The 19,020-nt window shown below is 49.0% G+C and overlaps 1 protein-coding gene across 6 annotated transcripts in view; it reads left to right on the top strand.

The window, feature by feature from the left end:
- MAD1L1 (mitotic arrest deficient 1 like 1) overlaps positions 1-19,020 on the top strand; it is a 222,584-nt gene that overhangs the window by 37,855 nt on the left and 165,709 nt on the right. For all 6 annotated transcript variants that reach the window (XM_081134495.1, XM_081134493.1, XM_081134496.1 and 3 more), the window contains one exon: positions 14,907-14,993. In XM_081134495.1, coding sequence (XP_080990621.1) covers positions 14,907-14,993 — 87 coding nt within the window. The remainder of the gene's footprint in view (positions 1-14,906; positions 14,994-19,020) is intronic.

Raw genomic sequence — 19,020 nt, forward strand, 5'->3', positions numbered from 1 at the left:
GCATGACTTCAGCGCAGGAGCAGAGGCAGGCGGAGGAGAGCCGCGTTCCCCACCCTTCCTCCCGGAGAGTTGCTTTGGTGTTGCGTGGAGTCAGCTTCCAGGGAGCCTGGGCTCCATCTGATTCTCGTCCTGCCCTTTGCCACTCTGCCAGCTCACATGGGCAGCGGCCTTTCTGAGGGGCACGTGAGTTCCTGAACTGTCTCCCCGTATTGGAAGCTCTTGTCTTGGAGAAGGAGAATGGGAGAGGGGATGCTAATTGTAGCCTCCGGGGGCCTCCCCGTTTTGGCCCCAAATATGCATCTATAATTAATAAGTTATCTCCATCCTAATTCTGGATCACATGGATGCTATTAAAAGTAAAAACACACTTACTCTTTATAACCACCTGGAAACAAACAAAGGTTTTTTATTTATTATTTTTAAAAATATATCTTTATTGATTTTCAGAGAGAGGAAGGGAGAGATAGACACATCCACAATGAGAGTCATTAATCGGCTGCCTCCTGCACGCCCCGCACTGGGGACCAAGCCCGCAACCCCGGCGTGTTCCCTGAGCAGGAATCAAACCTCGATCTCCTGGATCCTAGGTCGACGCTCAGCCGCTAAGCCAGGCCAGCTGGGCAACAAGGGGTTTTTTAGAGGAGCACCTCCTAATTCTTTGAGAAACACTGGGTTCCAGAAAGGACGGTTTCCCGTGTTGTATCTGGATCAAACTGCCCCTTCCAGCTTCCTCGTGAGCCGCCGGGTAGGGGCCTCCCTCTGCTCTGGCCTGTGGGCCTCTCCATGGAGCATCATACAGTATGGCAGCTGGCTTTTTCAGAGTGTGGGCAAGAGTGGTGGCAAGTTGGATGCCAGCCTTTGTTAGCCGAGCAATCCTGGCAGCCTTTCTCAGGCTCCCGACTTCAGCCATTCTGGTGGGTGTGCAGTGGTCTTCACTGTGGCCTTCAGTCCCATTTTCTGGTGACGAAGGATGCTGACCGTCTTCTCAGGCACGTGCTTATTTCATATCCACGTGTCTTTTTTGTGAAGGGTCTTTTCAGAGTCTTTTGCCCGTTTTTAAATTGGATTGCTTGTCATCTTATTATCGGGCTGTAAGAGTGCTGTATACGTCCTTGACGGAATCTGCCAGATGTACCGTGAGTATTTTTTCCCAGTGTGTGGCTTGCCTTTCATTTCTAGCAGTGTCTTTTGAAAAGTAAAAGGTTTTAGTTCTAAGTCCAATTTGTCAATTCTTTTCTTTTGTGGTTTGTGCTTTTTGTGTCTGCCTAGCTCAAGCCTAGAAACTTTCTAGGTAACCTGCTTCTATGTTAATTTTTGTATGTAGTGTGGTAATAGTTGAGACTCACTTAAAAATTTTTTTAAATACAGATGTCTGTCTATTGAAAATACTCTTTTATCCTTTGAATTACCTTGGCACTTTTGGTGAACACGGCTGACCTTCTATGCACGGGTCTGTTTCTAGACTGTTCTTTTACAGTGATCCATATGTCTATCTTTTTGCTAGAAAAGTGTCAGAGTCTTTGTCACCTTATAATAACTTTTAAAATAAGATAGGAAGCCTTTTGACTTTCTCCTTAAAAAGTTGTTTTGGCTCTTCCAGTTACTTTGCGTATTCATATAAATTTTAGAATCAGCTTTCAGTTTTTCCCATATGCTTTTTATTTCATTCACCCACTCATCTATTTCATTTCTCCTTCCTTGCCTTCCTGCGCTCCCCGAGACCTCCGGTGCCGTGTTGAACAGGAGGGCGGAACGGCCCTCCTTGCCTTGCTGCCGGCCTTCCGTGCTTCATTACTCAGTGCGATGCTAGTGTGAGGGCCTGGGGAGTGCTCTTTCTCAGGCTGAGAGTGTTTCCTCTCATTCCTTTTTAAAAAATCATGAGTGAGGTTGGAATATTGTCAGATGCTTTTTCTGCATTGTCGGTATGTCGATTGATTCCTCCAGTGCTAAACCAGCCTTGCATTCCTGGGGTGACCCATTACTATTTTCCTAGCAAGGACTTGAGTTGCTAATATGTGAGTACTTTCAGTGTGTTTTCCCATCTGTCATGAGTAGTGTTGCTTTGTAGATTTGTTTTCTTGCAGTGCCTTTCCCTGGTTTTGTGATCCGGGTAACTTTGCCCTCATACTAATGTTTTCCTGGACGAGTTTGTGGTATGGGCATTATTTAGTCCTGAAATGCTTGGTAGAATTCACCAGTGAAACCATCGGGGCCTGCGGTTTTCTTTGTAGGAAGATTTTCACTACAGTTCAGTTTCTTTAATAAATACAGGACTGTTCTAAACAGAACAGTATCTGAAACTACCCTCTCTCACCTCCCTCTCCTTCTTCCTCTTCACTGTGATTCTCATTTGAAGTAATGTTAGGGTTACTTTCTCAGTTTACTGTTATTTTTTATTCCCACTCTTATTTATTGGATTTAACTTTTTGACTCTATAGAACAGTTATATGTTTTAGGATGTCAAAATTATACAAAGAGCCTGGCCAGCATGGCTCAGCGGTTGAGCGTTGAGCTGTGGTCCAAGAGATCGCAGTTCAATTCCTGGTCAGGGGACATGCCCCGGGGGGCCGGCTCCGTCCGCAGTGGGGGACTTGCAGGAGGCAGCCGATCAGTGACACTCATCATTGATGTTTCTATCTCTCTCTCGCTCTCCCTTCCTCTCTCTGAAGTCAATAGGGACATATTTAAAAACAAACAAACAAAAAAACTATACAAAGAGGCACATCCAAATAAGTGTCTTCCATCCTGTGTTTCTCTGCTCTGTTTCTCCCTTCCCTTGGAGGTAACCAATTTTATTTTATTTTTTCTGGTTTGTCCTTTCTTTGTTTCTTTTTGTAAAGATAAACAGAAATATGTTGTGTTTTTGTTCCGCTTTCTCGCATAAAAGGCGGGATACTATTTACACTCTTTGTCGCTGTGCTTTTTCCACTTAATATCTCTTGAAAATCCCTGCACGACAGGTTTTTGTAGATGTCCCTCTTTCTGTTTGCTTGGATGTTTAGGTAGTTTCAGATACTTTACGGTTACAAATACTGCGGTGATGAATAACCTTGTGCACATTCACTTGTATGCTGTTGGTGGTGGATCTTCAGGCAAATTCCTAGAGTGGGTTTGCTGTATCAGAGTATGTTACATGTGGAGAGTGTGTACTTTTGTTAGCTGTGGGGAAATTCTCAGTAGGGCTGTACCATTTTACATTCCTGCCAGCGTGTATGCAAATGCCCGTTTCCCCACGGCCACTGGAGACACAGTTTTAATAGGCTTTTCAGATAATTGTGGATATTCTTCTTTGTTACTATTTCAAAACAAGCTGTAGTTACTATTTTTTTAATGTGTTAAAATATGCACAACATAAAATGTACCATTTTAAACATTTGGAAGTGTACAGTTCCGTGGCAGAAAGTACAGTCATGGGCAGCCGTCACCACCATCATCTTCAGACCTCTCTCGTCTTCCCAGACTGAGACTCTGTTCCCATTAAACACTAACCCCACCTAGCTGCCCGGGCTTCTGGCACCCACCCTTATCAGATGTGGCTTGTAGATATTTTCTCTCATTCTGTGGGTTGTCTTTTCACTCCCCTGATAGTGTCCTTCACAGAAAAGTTTGTATTCACTGAGCCAGACCGTCCAGGGTAGTAGTTTCTTGAAGGTTAATTGTAAGGTGGAATCTGAGACCTCGTCAGTGATCTCTTCCGACTGCTGTGTGAAGATAATTGGTTGTCCTGCCCCGTGAGCGGACGTGTTGCCGGAGCATCGTTACAGACCAGCACGCGCTGCTCGTGTGCAGATGCCGCCTCCCCGGGTAGGCGCACCTCCCGAATGCTGTGCTGTTCAGTTACACAGCGTGGAATCACGTGAGCGAACACCTCCAGCTGCTGACGTCTTCTCCTGTTGGGAGTCTGTCAAGCTTATGGCGGTGGATACAAATTTTTAAAGATTTAATTTGTGTTTGAATGTTTGAGACCATCATTGGCAATAAATATTCTTGGCTGTTTTCTTTGAAATAAGTTCATTTAATTCATTTTTGAGAAAATGTCTACCAAATACCTGAGCCTGCATACCTTTCTTTTCTCAGCTATTTTTCCAAGGAAAATGCTTTTCCACAAAAGGGGCTCATTCGGCTCACAACTGACATCCAGAGGTGCTTTTCTTCAGACAACATCACCGGCAGCGGAGGCCTTGTGAGTGCCTCCTGTGTCCTCACAGAGCGTGGAGATGGCAGCGCTTCTCACGGCTGCTCCAAGGACATCCTTGGGTGGAATGGTCTTTGTTTATGAATTTTGAGTGTGGCCGTGAAGAGTCAAGTGACTCCTGTGTAGCTGGTGCCACTGGTTTGGTTTGTTAACGTGTCTTACCCACCCTCACTGCCTTCGTTCTTCAGTGCAAACGTTAGCACAGCTGAAAAGAAAGGAAAACGGCAGCCAGTAGCTCAGCATTAATATGAAACTGGGCTTGATCTTACCCGGTGCCTGAGGGTCTCTGCAGGCCGCACTGGGAAACCTGTCCCCCCGTTAGTCCTTCACGGCGGGAAGGAGAAATCTCATGGATGGAGTTAAACTGAAATGTGTTCGTGCAGGTCTGTGATGTGCTTTTCAAAACTTGTACAGGAGTGATAGGAAAACACACACCCTGTAAACTCAAATGGCATAAAGTTTAAGTGAAAATTCCTCATATCTCTCTATTTTTTCAAATTCTGCTCAGTCCCAGAATTAATTAACATTCATTTTTGTATGTGTCCTCTTAAATAATTTTCATGTGTGGGCGTTGTACATGCATCACACAGCATTAGACACCTGTATTGTTGTCATGATTTATTTTCCCTTGGCTTGGCCCCTGCGAAGGTTCTGGTGTTTATTTTTAGTAGCTGTTATTCCGTCATAGGAATGAACACATTTTATTTGATTGCTTCCCTACTAGTGTGCACTTCTGTTATTTTCAGTTCCATTGATGTGATGTTTTTAATTTTTGCCCTGTGCACTTAAACAAAGAACCTGCTATGTTCTTAAATCATGGTGCTTTTCTGGACACTTTTAGATGACAGTCCTCAAATACTTCTAGCTGCCCTGGTAGCTTTCAGGCTTTCTGCCATCCCTCCCAACTGGGGTCTGGGGCTCCAAGAGTGCTGTCCACCTGGCCTAGGGCAGCAGGGCGGCTGGGGCGGGTTGGGGAGGCCCATCTGGGGGCCTGGATGGCAATGGACTCCCTGCGAGTGCAGGTAGGGAACACATTCTTGCCTTTATTGTGCTTAGGGCTTGAGTCTCCAGTCCCACAGCCTCCTGGAATTAAGGGTGGTCTCTGCTTTAAGTAAACTTACCCTTTCCAAAATTCAGAAATATGCCAGAAGACTTTGAAGAATACCTCGTATGGGTGGTCTGGCTCACTTGCCTTGACAGTGGCGTTCTGTGCGGTCTTAAAAAAAGAATGAAACTTTTTCAGTTCCCTTCCACATGTTTATTTGAGATAAATAATGGACCGCTGTAAATTTTGAAACTGTATCACTGTATCACCTGCTAATCATCACTTGAGGCCACTGTAGAAAGTTTCCATTACTTCACGAAGTTCCCACTTGTGTCTCCAGTCAGTTCCCACCCCCAGAGAGGCACGTCTGCTCGCCTGCAGCTGTAAGTAAATGGAACTGTGCTGTGTGTTCACTTTTCATTGCTGACTTCTTTTGCGTGGTGCTGAGATTAGGATGCAGCCGGAGAGTCTGGGACTTGCCCTGCACCCCCTGGAGCGAGGCTCTCAGAGAGAGCGCCCTAGGTGCCTCCCCGCTTCACCCTCCCTCTGCCCTGCCTTTGCCCAGCCTCTTGCTTTTGAGATTCAGTCATGTTTTGTGCTTAGTAGTTCATTCTTTCTTACTCCTGAGCTGTCTGTTGTACAACCAGGCAGTTCACTTCCTCTCCTGTTTCTGGATAGTTGGGTTGTTTCCAGTTGCTGGCTATTAGGAGCACAGCTGCTGCGGTGTCCAGATCTTGTGTCTGCCTGTGTTTTATTTCTCTCGTACCAGCACCTCGGAGACACCTGTATACAATTGAGTGCACTGAACTCGGTCCCGTGGGTTTGCACTTTTCACACTTGGACCTGCAGTGTGTGAGAGCCCCTCTTGCGTCGTGTCTTCACCAGGGTCCCAGCGGGCATTCCCTGGGGACTGGTTGGCCGCTGTTGAAGCCCTTTTCACTCTCCAGCCTCACCGACGCTCCCTGGAAAGTGTCTGCCCTAAGCCTTCACAGAGTTCTATTGGGTTTTCTTTTTGTTATTGATTTTTGTGAGTTTTTAAAAATAGATTCTGGATACACGGCCTTAATCAAGTTTATGTCTCGCCAATATCCTCACTAGCCTATTGCTTGGCTTTTCATTTTCTTAATTTTTAAAAAATGGTTGAAATATAGTTCACATTCCATAAAACTGACTATTTTAAAGTATATAATTCAGTGTTTCTTAGTATGTCCCCAAGATCGTGCACCTGTAGCCCCTCTGTGATTGGGCACATTTCTGACCGCAGAGGAAACCGTGTTGCTGTTAGCAGACCCTCTGCACCCTCCTTCCCCAAGTCTCTGGGCTGCTTCCTCCCCGTGGGACTCGCTACCCTGGGCGTTTCGTATGTGGAATCGCACTGTCTGGGGCCTCAGTGTCTGGTTTCCATCATGTAGGGTAATCTTTTCAAGGATCCTCCAGCTGTAGCGCGTCTGTGCGTCACTCCTGTTCTGGGATGAACAGTGCACTGGGTGGACAGACTGCATGTTTTATCCACTCATCAGTGGATAGACGTTTGGGTTGTTTCCAGCTCTGGTGTTAGGAATAGTGCTGCTGTGGGCATATGTGTACGGGTTCTGTGTGGACAAATGACTTCTGCTCTCTGGGTTACGCCTAGAGTGGAACTGCGGGGCCATGTGGTCTCTCTTCATTTAACATTCTGAGGAACCGCCAATCTGTTTTCTGGTGTGGCTGCACCATTTTACATTCCCCTCAGCAGTGTGTGAGGGTCCCCACTCCTTCACCTCTGGCCTTTTTGGTTTTACTCTTAGTGGGTGTGAAGTGGCATCTCACTGTGATTTATGTTTGTGTTTGCTCTGGCTGAACTGAGTAATAACAACAAAGATGCAGACATGGCAGAATCAGCTCAGAACAGTCACCCAGGAAATAAACAGCAACAACAGGAGCAGTAGCAGCAACCCCGCGGAGGGTGGAGGGCTTGGTTTCCAGTGTAGCCACATACTGTTATTCGAAATGTTTGGTTTTTGACAGAAATTATAGGATATGCAATGAAACAAGAAAGTATAACTCCTATGCAGGGAAAAAGAGAAATAAAGAATACTGAGAAAAAGAAACTGAAAAGGAACCAAAAAGGAACCTGCAGTTGAAACGTGTGGCCACTTAGATGGATGGACATTCACCAGATAAACTCAGCAGCAGAGCAGAGCCATCGGCAGGAAGAATTGGCAACCTGAAGGCGGGTCACTGAGAGCGCTGAGCACGAGTGGCAGGGAGGGGGTGGAGAAGACGAGAGTGCAGGTACTCTCACCACTTCTGTTCAGCGTTGTGCTGGAGGCTCTACCCAGGGCAGCACTGCCGGGAGGGACACAAATGACCCAGACTGGAAAGGAAGCAGTCAGGCTCTCTCTGTTTGCAGATGTCATGATTTCGTACTTGAAAAACCTAATGAGCACACACAGTCATTAGAGATAACAAATGGGGTCAACAGAGTTGCAGGGCACTAACAAGGTCAGCATTTAAAATTCAGTTGTATTTCTTTACACTGGCTGTGAACAGTCTAATTAAGAGTGATTATCCGGGCCCTGGCCGGCTGCTCAGTGGTTAGAGCACGGGCCCACGCACCTAAAGGTTGCAGGTTCGATTCCTGGTCAAGGGCATGTACCTGGGTTGCAGGTTCGATCTCCATCCCTGGTTGGGATGTGTGCGGGAGGCAACCAATTGATGTGTGTCTCTCACATCCATGTTTCTCTCCCCCCTCTTTCACTCTAAAAATCAGTGGAAAAATATCCTTGGGTGGGGATTAATAAGCAAAGGAGTGATTATCCTTAGGGTTTGTGCCTACTTTTTTTTTTTTTATTAACAAATTTATGTACTTTTAAATATGTTCTTATTGATTTTAGAGAGAGAGGAAGGGGGAGGTTTAGAAAGATAGAAACATCGTTGAAAGAGAGACATTGACCAGCTGCCTCCTGCACGAACCCATAACCTGGGCATGTGCCTGACCGGGAATTGAACTGGGGACCTCTTGGTTCCTGGGTCAACGCTCAACCACCGAGCCACACCAGCCGGGCTATTTTCCTACTTTTTAAGTGCCTTTATGAGAGGTTTGGATCCCACAGAAACAACCTGATCTCTGTCAGTTGAGTTGTCCTTATAAAACCTCTCCAAACCTTTCACGTTTGAAAATTATCAATAGTAAGTTAACCATAGCCACTAACTCTCTGATGTCTTTTTTTTTCTTCTCAATCCTCACCTGAGAATATGTTTTTACTGATTTTTAGAGAGAGAGGAAGGGGGAGGGACGAGAGAGAGAGAGAGAGAAACATTGATATGAAAGAGAAACATTGATCCGTTGCCTCCTGCACACACCCCAACGGGTATCGAACCCACAGCCTGGGTAGGTGCTCTGACCGGGAATCAAACCTGCCGCCTTTTGGTGTACAGGACAATATTCCAACCAACTGAGTCACATTGGCCAAGGCGCAGACCTCTTTTTAAAACCCATTTTAAAAACAAATCAGCAAATACAACCATGTCCTGTCCTGCTGAAGTCCTGCCGTAGCTTATTATATGTAGAATAAACTGAAGTCTCTGCATATGCCCTGGCCCCTGCTCTCCACCTCCCTCCATTCTGGGCTCTCGCTCCATCTTGGCATTCCTAGAACTCTGCTGGTGTATTTGTGCCAGGGACTGCACCTTCCTCTACCCTCTGCCTGGACACTCCCCTCACCGGGCTTCTCCCACATTGTTCACATCCTCACAGGGAACAGAATCCTGGGTTGGGGTGAGAGCGCCTGCTCCCCTAGCCGCTTCCTCTCACTAAGGGGTGGAGGACCCAGGTTCAGAAAGGGCCGCATGCCGACTGTCCCACGTTGCCTGCTGCTGCTCCCTGTGAAGCTGAGCAGGACGGGTGCATGCCATGGTGAGGGCTGCCTTCTCTGAGTGCCTGGAGCCGAACAGTCCTCTGTCCCTAGCCCCTCAGAGTGTTTCCTTAGAAGCCAGCTGAGCTCTGCCGCCTGCCGCCTCTGCTGGCAGGAATCCTTGTAGGTGGGCTGGGTGGGCGGGAGCCAGAGGGCAGTGCTCAGTTTATTATCAGAGGGTTTTCCTGATTCCCGAACATTGAAAATCATGGCCAAGAGCAGGCCAGTTAGGGTCTCTCTGAAGCCGCAGTGGGGAGTCGCCCTGATCGCCCCTTCGGTTCACAAGCCAGGTGAGACGCCTACACTTGTTCCTTGGTTTACTTTGACCTTGCAGGACTTGTGGGTGGTTTCATGTTCTGCGCTGATGTGGGCCTGGCCGCAGCCCGGGGCTGCTGTCTGGAATCCTGCTTTGTGATATGCTCTGTTCCTGAGGGCCAGCAAGCTGCCCGTGGTGCTCTGTCAGGTGTACCATGTCAGGGCCTCTCTCTGTTGGAGGTCCTTATCACAAGGCCACCTGGGCCTGGTGATGGATGTGCGCACCCGGCGGAGGCCCTCAGCTCCTGCCAGGCGGGTTCTGCTTAGACCCTCCCAGCTCAGCTGCCTTGGTCCACCTCTGCTGTGGACGTGCCCACCGTGGACCCAGGAGTCAGTGCCCCTGGGAGCTGGCCGCTGTGTCCACGTGCACCCACTCCCTCTGCTCACTGCTCATGCTCCAACCTCCTGGCTGAAGTTGTTTGGGGCTGTTAGCCAGATGCCCTTTTGAATGTTGAAAGCGTTCAAAAGATCAGCTTTTCCAAAGACTGAAGGAACAGGGAGAGGAAATTATGGCATTTGTTTGAAAGGTTCTGAGAGCTTTTTTTAGCTCACACAGTTCAAAGAGAGTGACTCTTATTAATCAGAAGAATATTCTGGCATCCCTGGGGTGGTCACACGGCTTAATTGGAGCCCAGGCTGCTTTGAAGCCCTGTTAATCCTGCCTGAGCTGGGAGAGAACTCGAAGGCAGCAACTGTAAATTTGAAGTTTTTCATTCTATTTACATGTATCTGGGGACCCATGTAACTCATTTCCCTGAAATAGTTAAGCCGGGTTGCTGGCCGGTGGACAGCGGTGAGATCTGGACTTCATTAGGCTGGAGTGGGGTGCCATCCCTGCAGGGAGCCACAGGCCGGGCCAAGTCAGGGCTGCAGCAGCATTGGGGTCCCTGGATGGGCACAGTTGTCCGGCACTGCAGATCTTGGCCAGGATTTGGTTCTCTGGTGTGTGGGCTGTCCGCGTGCAGATTCCGCACGTGAGAGCTGTGGTTGTGCCGACCTCGTGACCCCAATAGTCCTGACTGAGGCTGGCACATTGTGGACCCCAGGACCTCCTCCTCCAGGGAGGAATGTGGAGTTCTCCAGCCACAGGCCTCATTGACCAGGGACTTAACTGCTCACAGTCGTGGGCTTGTCTTTCTCAACGACCTGTGGGCGTGCGTGCCTGGCCAGTGAGCCCCGGGCCTGCTACTGCTCGTCCTAGGCTGGCTGCGGAGGGGCTTCCAGCAGCTGCCTGTAGCCCAGCCTTCCCTTCCTCAGGGCTGGGGCTCACTGCCCCACAGAGCCCTTGGTTCCCTCCTCTCCTCTCCCCTCCCCTCCTGTACTGAGACGGAAAGATGCCTGCAGCACAGCAGATGCTTGGGATGTAGGCTGTTCTTATTTTTTAAAAATCTGAAATATATTATACATAGAAAAAGGTGCCTTTAGAGAATACATACAGTTCCCTGTGTCCGTGCCCTGTCCCCACGCTGAGAAGGGCAGCTACTTTGAGCACGTGTGGACCTCCCCTCCAGTCCGTCACCCCCCACCTCCGAAGCCCAGCGCTGACCCTGTCCCCAGTGCGGGATTTGCGGCAGCCCCGCCCCCAGGAGAGGCGCTGTTGTCCAGCTGCACGTGCTGTGATGACATAATCGAATTAAATAGCGTAGAGGCTGAGGAAAGGTGACGGTGAGGAGAAGGCAGTGTTTCTGTGGGAACAGTCGAATGCTTTGGAAAGTCTCAGAGGAAAATTGCCAAAAATTTGCTGTCGAATAAAGCAGCTGACTGTAAAAGACTAAGAGGAAGGTGTAACATTTAGGAGCATTGCAGGCGTGTATGTAAAGGAAACAGCTAAAACCATGGGTTATATTTTGTGGTGTACACAAATAAATATAAGATGAAACCCTAGTTAGTGGACTCAAAAAAGTTTGCAGCTTAGGGAATGATTGTATATTTGTAGTATTGTTAGTTAAAACGTTTGCTATATGAACATTTTCCCTCTGCTTTAGCCAGCTTTTAGGATCAGTGACCAGTGTTGATTATTTTACATAGGAAGCCTTTTACTAGTATATTTTAACCCACTTCTAATGCAGTTATTCTCATTGTAATACATAGCTGAACACTTAGGAGCGATGTATGATCGTGTTATTGCAAATGGCTCTAGCTAGATTTCCATGCATGAACTCATCACGGAATATTTGTTTTCTTTTTAGAAAATTTTTGTATAGTATTTGATTCTGCACTATAAGTTTGTAATGCTAAGCTTTAAAAATTATTTTCTGAATAGGTATTATATTCACTTGGTACAAATATTAAAGCATTTAGAAAGGTATAGTGACAGATCCCCTGCCCTGCCCTGTAGGAAGCCCTGAGTTTGTCTTGTGTATTCTGGACATTTTATGCATATGTAACCTAGCAGTTACACTTACTCACTCCCCATTTCTCTTACAGAAATGGTGACGTTTCAGTGTACTCACGTTTCTTTTTTATTCAGCAGTGCATTTTGCACACCTTCCCATGTAAACATGTAGAAAATTCTTTGTGCTTTTCCCTTCATTTTAAACACATTCCATTTATGTACGGAGTGTAATTTATTTAACCAGTAATATTAAACTTGAAACCCAGTGTTCTGAGTTCAACTTTGGTAGAATTTAGTTAGATAGACATTGCTCTGGAAAGGTGTCATAATTTTTTGTTCATTCAATTAATATTTATTGAAAGCCTACTCTCTTGCCAGGCACTACTAGTCTAGATTCATGGCCGTGAGAGAACCGAACAGAATAAACTGTACCTTGCTTTTATGGAGCTTGCATTGTAGGTGAAGCAGAAAGACCACAAACAAATAAAGAGGTAAAATATAGAGCATCTGGGATGGTGGTATGTTCTCTGGAGGGCAGAGTGACAGGGTCTGGGTGAGGGAGGGACGGGTTTGCTGTTGAAATAGGGTGTTGGGCAGACCCAGGTGAGCACTCGGTGACATTTCAGTAGAGACCTGGAAGAGCTGGTGAGGGAGCAGGCCTGTCAGTGCCTAGGGAAGGGTCTTGCAGAAGGGGCAGTCCAAGGCCTGCACTGGGTGTGGGCCCAGGGCTGGACGAGGGAGGCAGCTGCGGCCCCGCCTCTGCCTCCTGGGCTCCGGTGGCCCTTTGGCCTTCACTTGGTGTTGTGGCGGGGATGCCCTGGGGAGTCCTGACAGAAGAGGCATGTGCTCTGAGGGACACTGCAAAGTGCTCACTGGTGCCAGGTGGTGAATAGGCGCTTGAGGGACAAGCGTGACATAGGGGACGGGTCATGAGAAGGTGCTGATGCCCCGAGCCCCCAGTGGGAAGGGAGCATTCAGAAGGGAGCATCGTAGCTCATTTTTGTCTTCATTGGAACTGGTCCCAATCTCCCCTCATTATTAAGTTGTTACATTTCAGATTATCTTTACTTCAAAGGAAACTGGCCCGGCTCGCCACTGTGTGACGGGCTTCCAGCTTTGCGGGGCTAATTTGTACCTCAGGGCAAGACTCTCATTTCTAATTTGGTATCACTGGCTCCTGACTCTGCCAACTGCTCTCCAGATTCCAGGAAGGTTTTACCTGGAGGGAAAACCGCCATCTCAGTCGGGGATGCTGTGTCTGTCTGACATGCCTCTCCACGGGCCCCCCCACTGTTTCAGGTCTGTGCAGACGTGGCCCAGCCACGCTTCCCCGTCGCCCAGGCAGCACCCATCTCTTCTCCCACACAGCGTCGGCTGGCACCCAGCCCAGGGAGCTGGGGCTGTGCAGGTGTGGACCTGCAGGATGTTTTGTCTTAAATAAACTCTGCCCATGGGTTAGTAACAGTGTGCATACCCCTTTGACTAACACAGAAGACTACAGAACAACTTAAATATCTCTCTAAAATGTTTCAGGAAAAACACGACTGGGCTGGGAAGGATTTACCTTTTTTGCTTAGTTATTTTTCCACTAGTATTTTTAACTCCCCGATGTTGGGAAGCCTTAGGGAGCTCTGAGAAGAGTGGGAACTGGCATTCACGGCTGGTTGACCCCCCGCCCCCATTTGAGTCTCAAGAGGTCTTTTACTGATAAACATCTTTTCAATGTAACTGTAACTGTTTTCTTTTTTTGAGGTTTTTCTTTATTTTAAATTAAAATTTTGGGGGTGACATTGGTTAATAAGATTATATAGGTTTCGAGTGTTAACTCTGTGAGACATCATCTGCGTATTGATTGCATTGTGTGCCCACCACCCAGAGTCAAATCTTGTTTTGTCACCATATGTTTGACCCCTTTACCTCCCCCCCACCTCTTCTGAATTTTAATGTACAAGTCATTTGTAATTTGTCCTTAAAGAGGAGTGTGAACTATAACATCCCCTGATCATAAAAATTTTACCAAGAAGCCATCATGGAAACCAGGATGTACCATTTGCAAATAACTTAGCTCTTTTCTGTTTTCTAATCAGCAGAGCTGGCTCATGTGTAGGGAGGAGAGTGGGTGGAGAGCTCTCATACGGTAGTGGGTCAGGCTGCAGAGCTCACCCACCGCCTGGCCACCCCTGCAGGGAGCCAGTTAGCTTGCGGGCCCCATGCTGGGTGCTTGGGAGTGTTCACACCCGCTGGGTATTTATTTTAATCTCTCAGTGACATTCTTTTTTTTCTTTCCTTTTTCTTAATATGTCTTTATTGATTTCAGAGAGGAAGGGAGAGGGAGAGGGAGAGAGAGAAACATTAGTGATGAGAGGGAGTCATTGATTGGCTGCCTCCTGCACGCCCCCGACTGGGGATCCAGCCCACAACCTGGGCATGTGCCCCGACCCGGAATCAAACCACGATCTCCTGGATCCTGGGTTGATGCTCAACCGCTGAGCCACGCCGGCCAGACTCTCAGTGACTTTCTTGATGGGTGCTCTGAGCTGTGATGTTGAGTTAGACGATGGCCTTCAAACTGAAGCTCAGTGCTTCTCTGAGCGGAGTGGACTTTGAAACAGCCATTTGAGTCAGTTACCTTGTCTATAGGTGGGAACAGTAGACAACAGGGCTGCTGTGAGCGTGCACTGAGATAGTTAACCTACAGCGGTCAAACTGTTATAAAGCATCACCCGTGTGGGCATCTTTTATTACTTTCCTTATTGCTGGTGCTGTTTGGTGGGCTTTGAGGAGAAGGGAAGAAAGGAAACTAGTGCAGTGACTCCTCCTCTGGACCAGGTGCTTGGCAGGTGCATTTGCTTTTCAGACGTCATTTCATGTCCTCTGCACAGTGACCCTATTTTTACAGGTGAAAGAAAACCAAGGCTTATAAAAGTCATCTACCCGATATGATGTAGGTAGTGGCGGGCTGTGGTTTGAAGCGAGGCGGTGGGGCACGCAGTGCTGTCCTGCACTGCCCTGGGTGGGTGCACAGGACGGAGTGTGTCCTGGGTCTGAGAGTCATCAGCTGCTGGCACAACCAGGTCCCCTCCAGGAGACACAGCACTGAGTATGTGTTCTTGCCCACAGGACACCCGAAGACCTCTCCAGGTTCATCGTAGAGCTACAGCAGCGGGAGCTGGCCCTGAAGGACAGGAACGGCTCCATCACCAGCAGGTAGGCCTGGCGGCGGTGGCTTAGGAAGGGGTCGGGGAGTGAGTACCCTGGCCCAGCTCAGGGATGGCTGTGTGTGCTTCACTATCCAGTCATCTTTGGCCTGAGTGAGCGACAGCTAGGGTGCACAGTGCCCTGTTTTCTGCCTCGTGGCTGTGAGATTCAACTGAGGTGGGGCAATGCTGTCATGCATCGACATGCCAATCACTGCTGGCTCCCTGGGGTGCGGGGTCTGAGAAAGGTTGTGTGCCAGATCAGGAGCGTGGGCTCTGAGTGACACCGTAATGATGTGGGAAGCTGAGTCCCAGGGTCAGGCATCTGTGTGTGTGTGTGGACTATGCACTCAGGTAAGGTCCACAGGACAGACAAAACAGCCAGGATCTTTGGCTGAGAACAACCATGGCCTTAGTGGAGAGGAGATTTGTCTCCTTCCCGAGCAGGAAGTCCATATGCAGGTGGCTGCGTGACTTTTTCCAGGGCTGGGGCTGGCTTTCTCCTCCTGGCACCCACGTGCTGTGTGTTTCCAACACCACTGCTCCAGCCTCTGACACCCGGTGTCCACCATTCAGTTCAGTTCTCACACTACCCGACTACTAACTACGCAGAGCCCGCAGACACAGGGCTCAGACCCATAGGGCTGTCCCCCTTCTACTCCATTGATGAGTATTGGGTCCCCAGGTTACTGCATTTCTGTCTGACTACAAATTCAGGGGTTCCCCCCACCCCCCATCCCCCACCCCATTTAATAATTTGCTAAAGTGACTTAGAGAATTCAGGAAAGTGCTTTAGGTGGGAGAGATGCTAGGGTAAGGGATGGGGGCAGGTGTCCATGTGCTCTTGGGCCCATGGCCCTCCCAGCACCTCTCTGTGTTGTTTATGGGTGTTTTTGAGGTTTCATGCTTGATTAAGTCACTAGCTGTTGGCGATCGTCTCCAGCTCCTCTCCCCTCCTTGCAGGTGAGGGTGGAACTGGAAGTTCCACTTTCTCAGCACTTGGACCTGCCTAGGGACCCACCCAGTCACCTGTTAGCATAAACTCATTTTTGGGTGAATGGGGTTTGTTATGAGAACAAAGGATGCTCTGTCCCTTGTGAAGTCCCCAGGGTTTTTGGAGCTCTGCCAGGAATGGGACAGAGACCAAATACAGTTAGTTGTCCCCTTTATCCTCGGGGGACGTGTTCCAAGTGGGTGCCTGCAGCCTAGCTAGTATGGAACCCCATGGATATCCGTTTTCTCCTGTACGTACCTATGATAACACTTACTTTATAAATCAGCCACAGTAAGAGATTAACAATAACTAACAATAAAATAGCACCATGATAAAAATATAGTGTAATAAAAGTGACTTGAATGGCTTTGGGCCGTTAATAAGTAAAACAAGGGTCACTTGAACACAAGCACTGCTACTCATTGACTAACGGGCAAGGAGCATATTCAGCATGGACACAGCTGGACAAAGGGGTCACTCACGTCCTGGGTGGGACAGAGCTGGACGGCGCAAGATTGCATCATGATACTCCGAACGGTGCACAATTTAAAACTTAGAACTATTTATTTCTGGAATTTTCCATTTAATATTTTCAGGCCATGGTTGACCACAGGTAACTGAAACCATGGAAAGTGAAACCGTGGGTAAGGAGGGTTACTGTACTTTTTATAAACCACAGTTGGCTCTTTCAGTGTGTCTTTCTCTGTTTCCAGTTCAGGGCACCACATCCACAGTAGAGGAGAGGCCTCCTTGGGTCTCCATGTTGAACCAGGCAACCTCTCAAGGACCAGAGAGGACCCCACTGCTGGCAGATTTCACCTCAAGTCTCATTGGCCCAAATAGGTTCATATGCCTTCAGAGGATGGGGTTACTGGGACAAGCTTAAACTAGTCCAGTTTCCCCTTGAATCACTGAGGAGGGTAGACGGCTGAGTGAGGCCGGGCTCCTCCAATGAGCAAGGGCCCAGGGACAGGCTGAGAGGCAGGTGACGGTGGCAGGAGCCCTGGGCACCCTGCACGTCCTGACCAGCTGTGGGTCTGTGGGCCGCATCCTATGGAGACTGTGTTAATACTATATTAGTAGCTAGGAGGAAGGTTTTTCACTTGGGGGCTGATGTCATTTTGAAAATTGGCTTTTAGAAACATCTGGTTATGTTGGACATAATCACATCAATTTAGTCTAAAAACCTCAAATGATAAAGATTGCCTTTTGCTTTCAAAGCTCCTGTCAGATGAAACGAGCATTAAAAATGATCTGAAATTAAAGCTTTAACACTTTTCTAGGCGGTCCTCTCCATTTTACTTTAAATTTGAAGCAGAATGAACTACTAGGGAAGGGGACTTGTCTGGGTTTTTCTCCTGCCAAACTCAAGTACTTTCTAAACATGCTCTGACCAGCAGCAGGCATGTCCACCTCTGTATTCATAGAGAACCATGAGCAGGGGACAGCCCCATCTGAGACCCCCAGCACACCCTCTCTGTGGCCGTGAATGTGGGTTCACCTGTCCTGTCTGTTGCTGGGAGTGGCTTAGGAATAGACTCTGCCTCGGGAAGTGGTCCTCCGAGGGGCCAGGCGGTCTTTCTGCATGACTCCTGGCCGCTCGTCCACCTGTCAGGAGCCCTACGCTCCCTCTGAGAGCTGGTGCAGCCGCCCTGGGAGCAGGGATGTCATGCAGGGGAGCCTGCCTGCCTGACAGGTCTCAGGAGGTGAGGTGTGATTGTCCCCATCTGGCATCCGGCCCCGTCCTGAAGCCACTAGGGTCCAGCTCAGCTGTATGCACATGGCACAGGGCTTGGGACGACTCTGTGCCTGGCAAGTGGGAGTGCTGCCGGTGTCATAGTCGGTAAACAGACTGCACACGGTCAGAATGGTTCTGATGTGTGACCGTCTGTGGAGCATTTCCTATGCCGAAGCTTTGTGCCCAGGGCTCACATGCATTGTCTCATTTCATCGGCTCCTCTTCTGGGCTGAGAATGGGCTCAGTGAAGTCCAGCAATGTCCTTGAGGTCTCACAGGCAAGGAGCTGGCAGGCAGTTCCAGCCTCATCCGTTCGTCAGAGATTGCTGTGAGCCCCATGGGGACATGGTGGGCACTGGGACCTGTGCCCTGGAGAACAGAGAGGAGCCATGTGCACAGCATCATGGCTGGGTTGGGGCAGCTACTCTTCCCTGGGTGCACAACGCCGTCACTGTGTGGATGGCCAGGGCTCCTGTAAGGCTGTGGCAGCTGGTTACATCTCTGCAGAGATTCAGGGTGGGTGGGAAGAGAAGTTGACCACAAGGGGTTTGGCAGCACACAGGTGGGGGGGGGGCTCAGGGCTCGAGGGGCTCATAGGGCATTCCTCACTGAGACAGAGCAAGAGAGCACTCACCCAGCCCCATGAAGCCCCAGCCCAGAGCTCGGCCTGTGGGTTTTGTCCCTCCAGCATCTGCTCTGTGTCTGCTTCCTTGGTGCATTCTGTGTGATACCCTGGTTGTTGCTGCGGCATTCCAGTTGCTGCAGGGGAGATCCAACACTCTCCTGCGCCCAGTCCTGACTGGGTAATAGCAGCTCAGGGAGGGGCTGATCCAAATGTCTATGAAATGGGAAGGAGAGCCCCCCACGTCCTGACTGTGCAGAAGCTGAGTGGGAGCCACACCTGATCAGGGGTCACTGAGATGACACAGCTCCGAGCCACCTGCCAGGCCACCACCCGCCCGGAGCGAAGGGTATTTCCATACCTTGAGTTACAGCCTTTGAGCCCTTGTCACTGGAGAACCCCGGTTCCACACTCTACCATAGGTGGGTGGGATCTTACCGTCCTTGCTGTCTGTCCGCCAGACAGCAGGCCGAAGCTGTGGGGCCTGTACTCGGCGGGTACTGGGGCTTTTCAGAGCCCTCCTGGGCCTCCACATTTCTGGACAGGGTGCTTCCTCTCAGCAGGTGCTGATGAGCACAGTGCTGGCTTCATACCCTTGCATCTGAGCTCAGTGCCCTCTGTCAGAGTGGGCAGGTGTTTCGTAGGGCTTTTTGAGGAGGAAGTGAGACTGTGAAGGCATGCCTG

Source organism: Miniopterus schreibersii (genome assembly GCF_964146895.1).
Source record: "Miniopterus schreibersii genome assembly, chromosome: 4".
Lineage (NCBI taxonomy): Eukaryota > Metazoa > Chordata > Mammalia > Chiroptera > Miniopteridae > Miniopterus > Miniopterus schreibersii.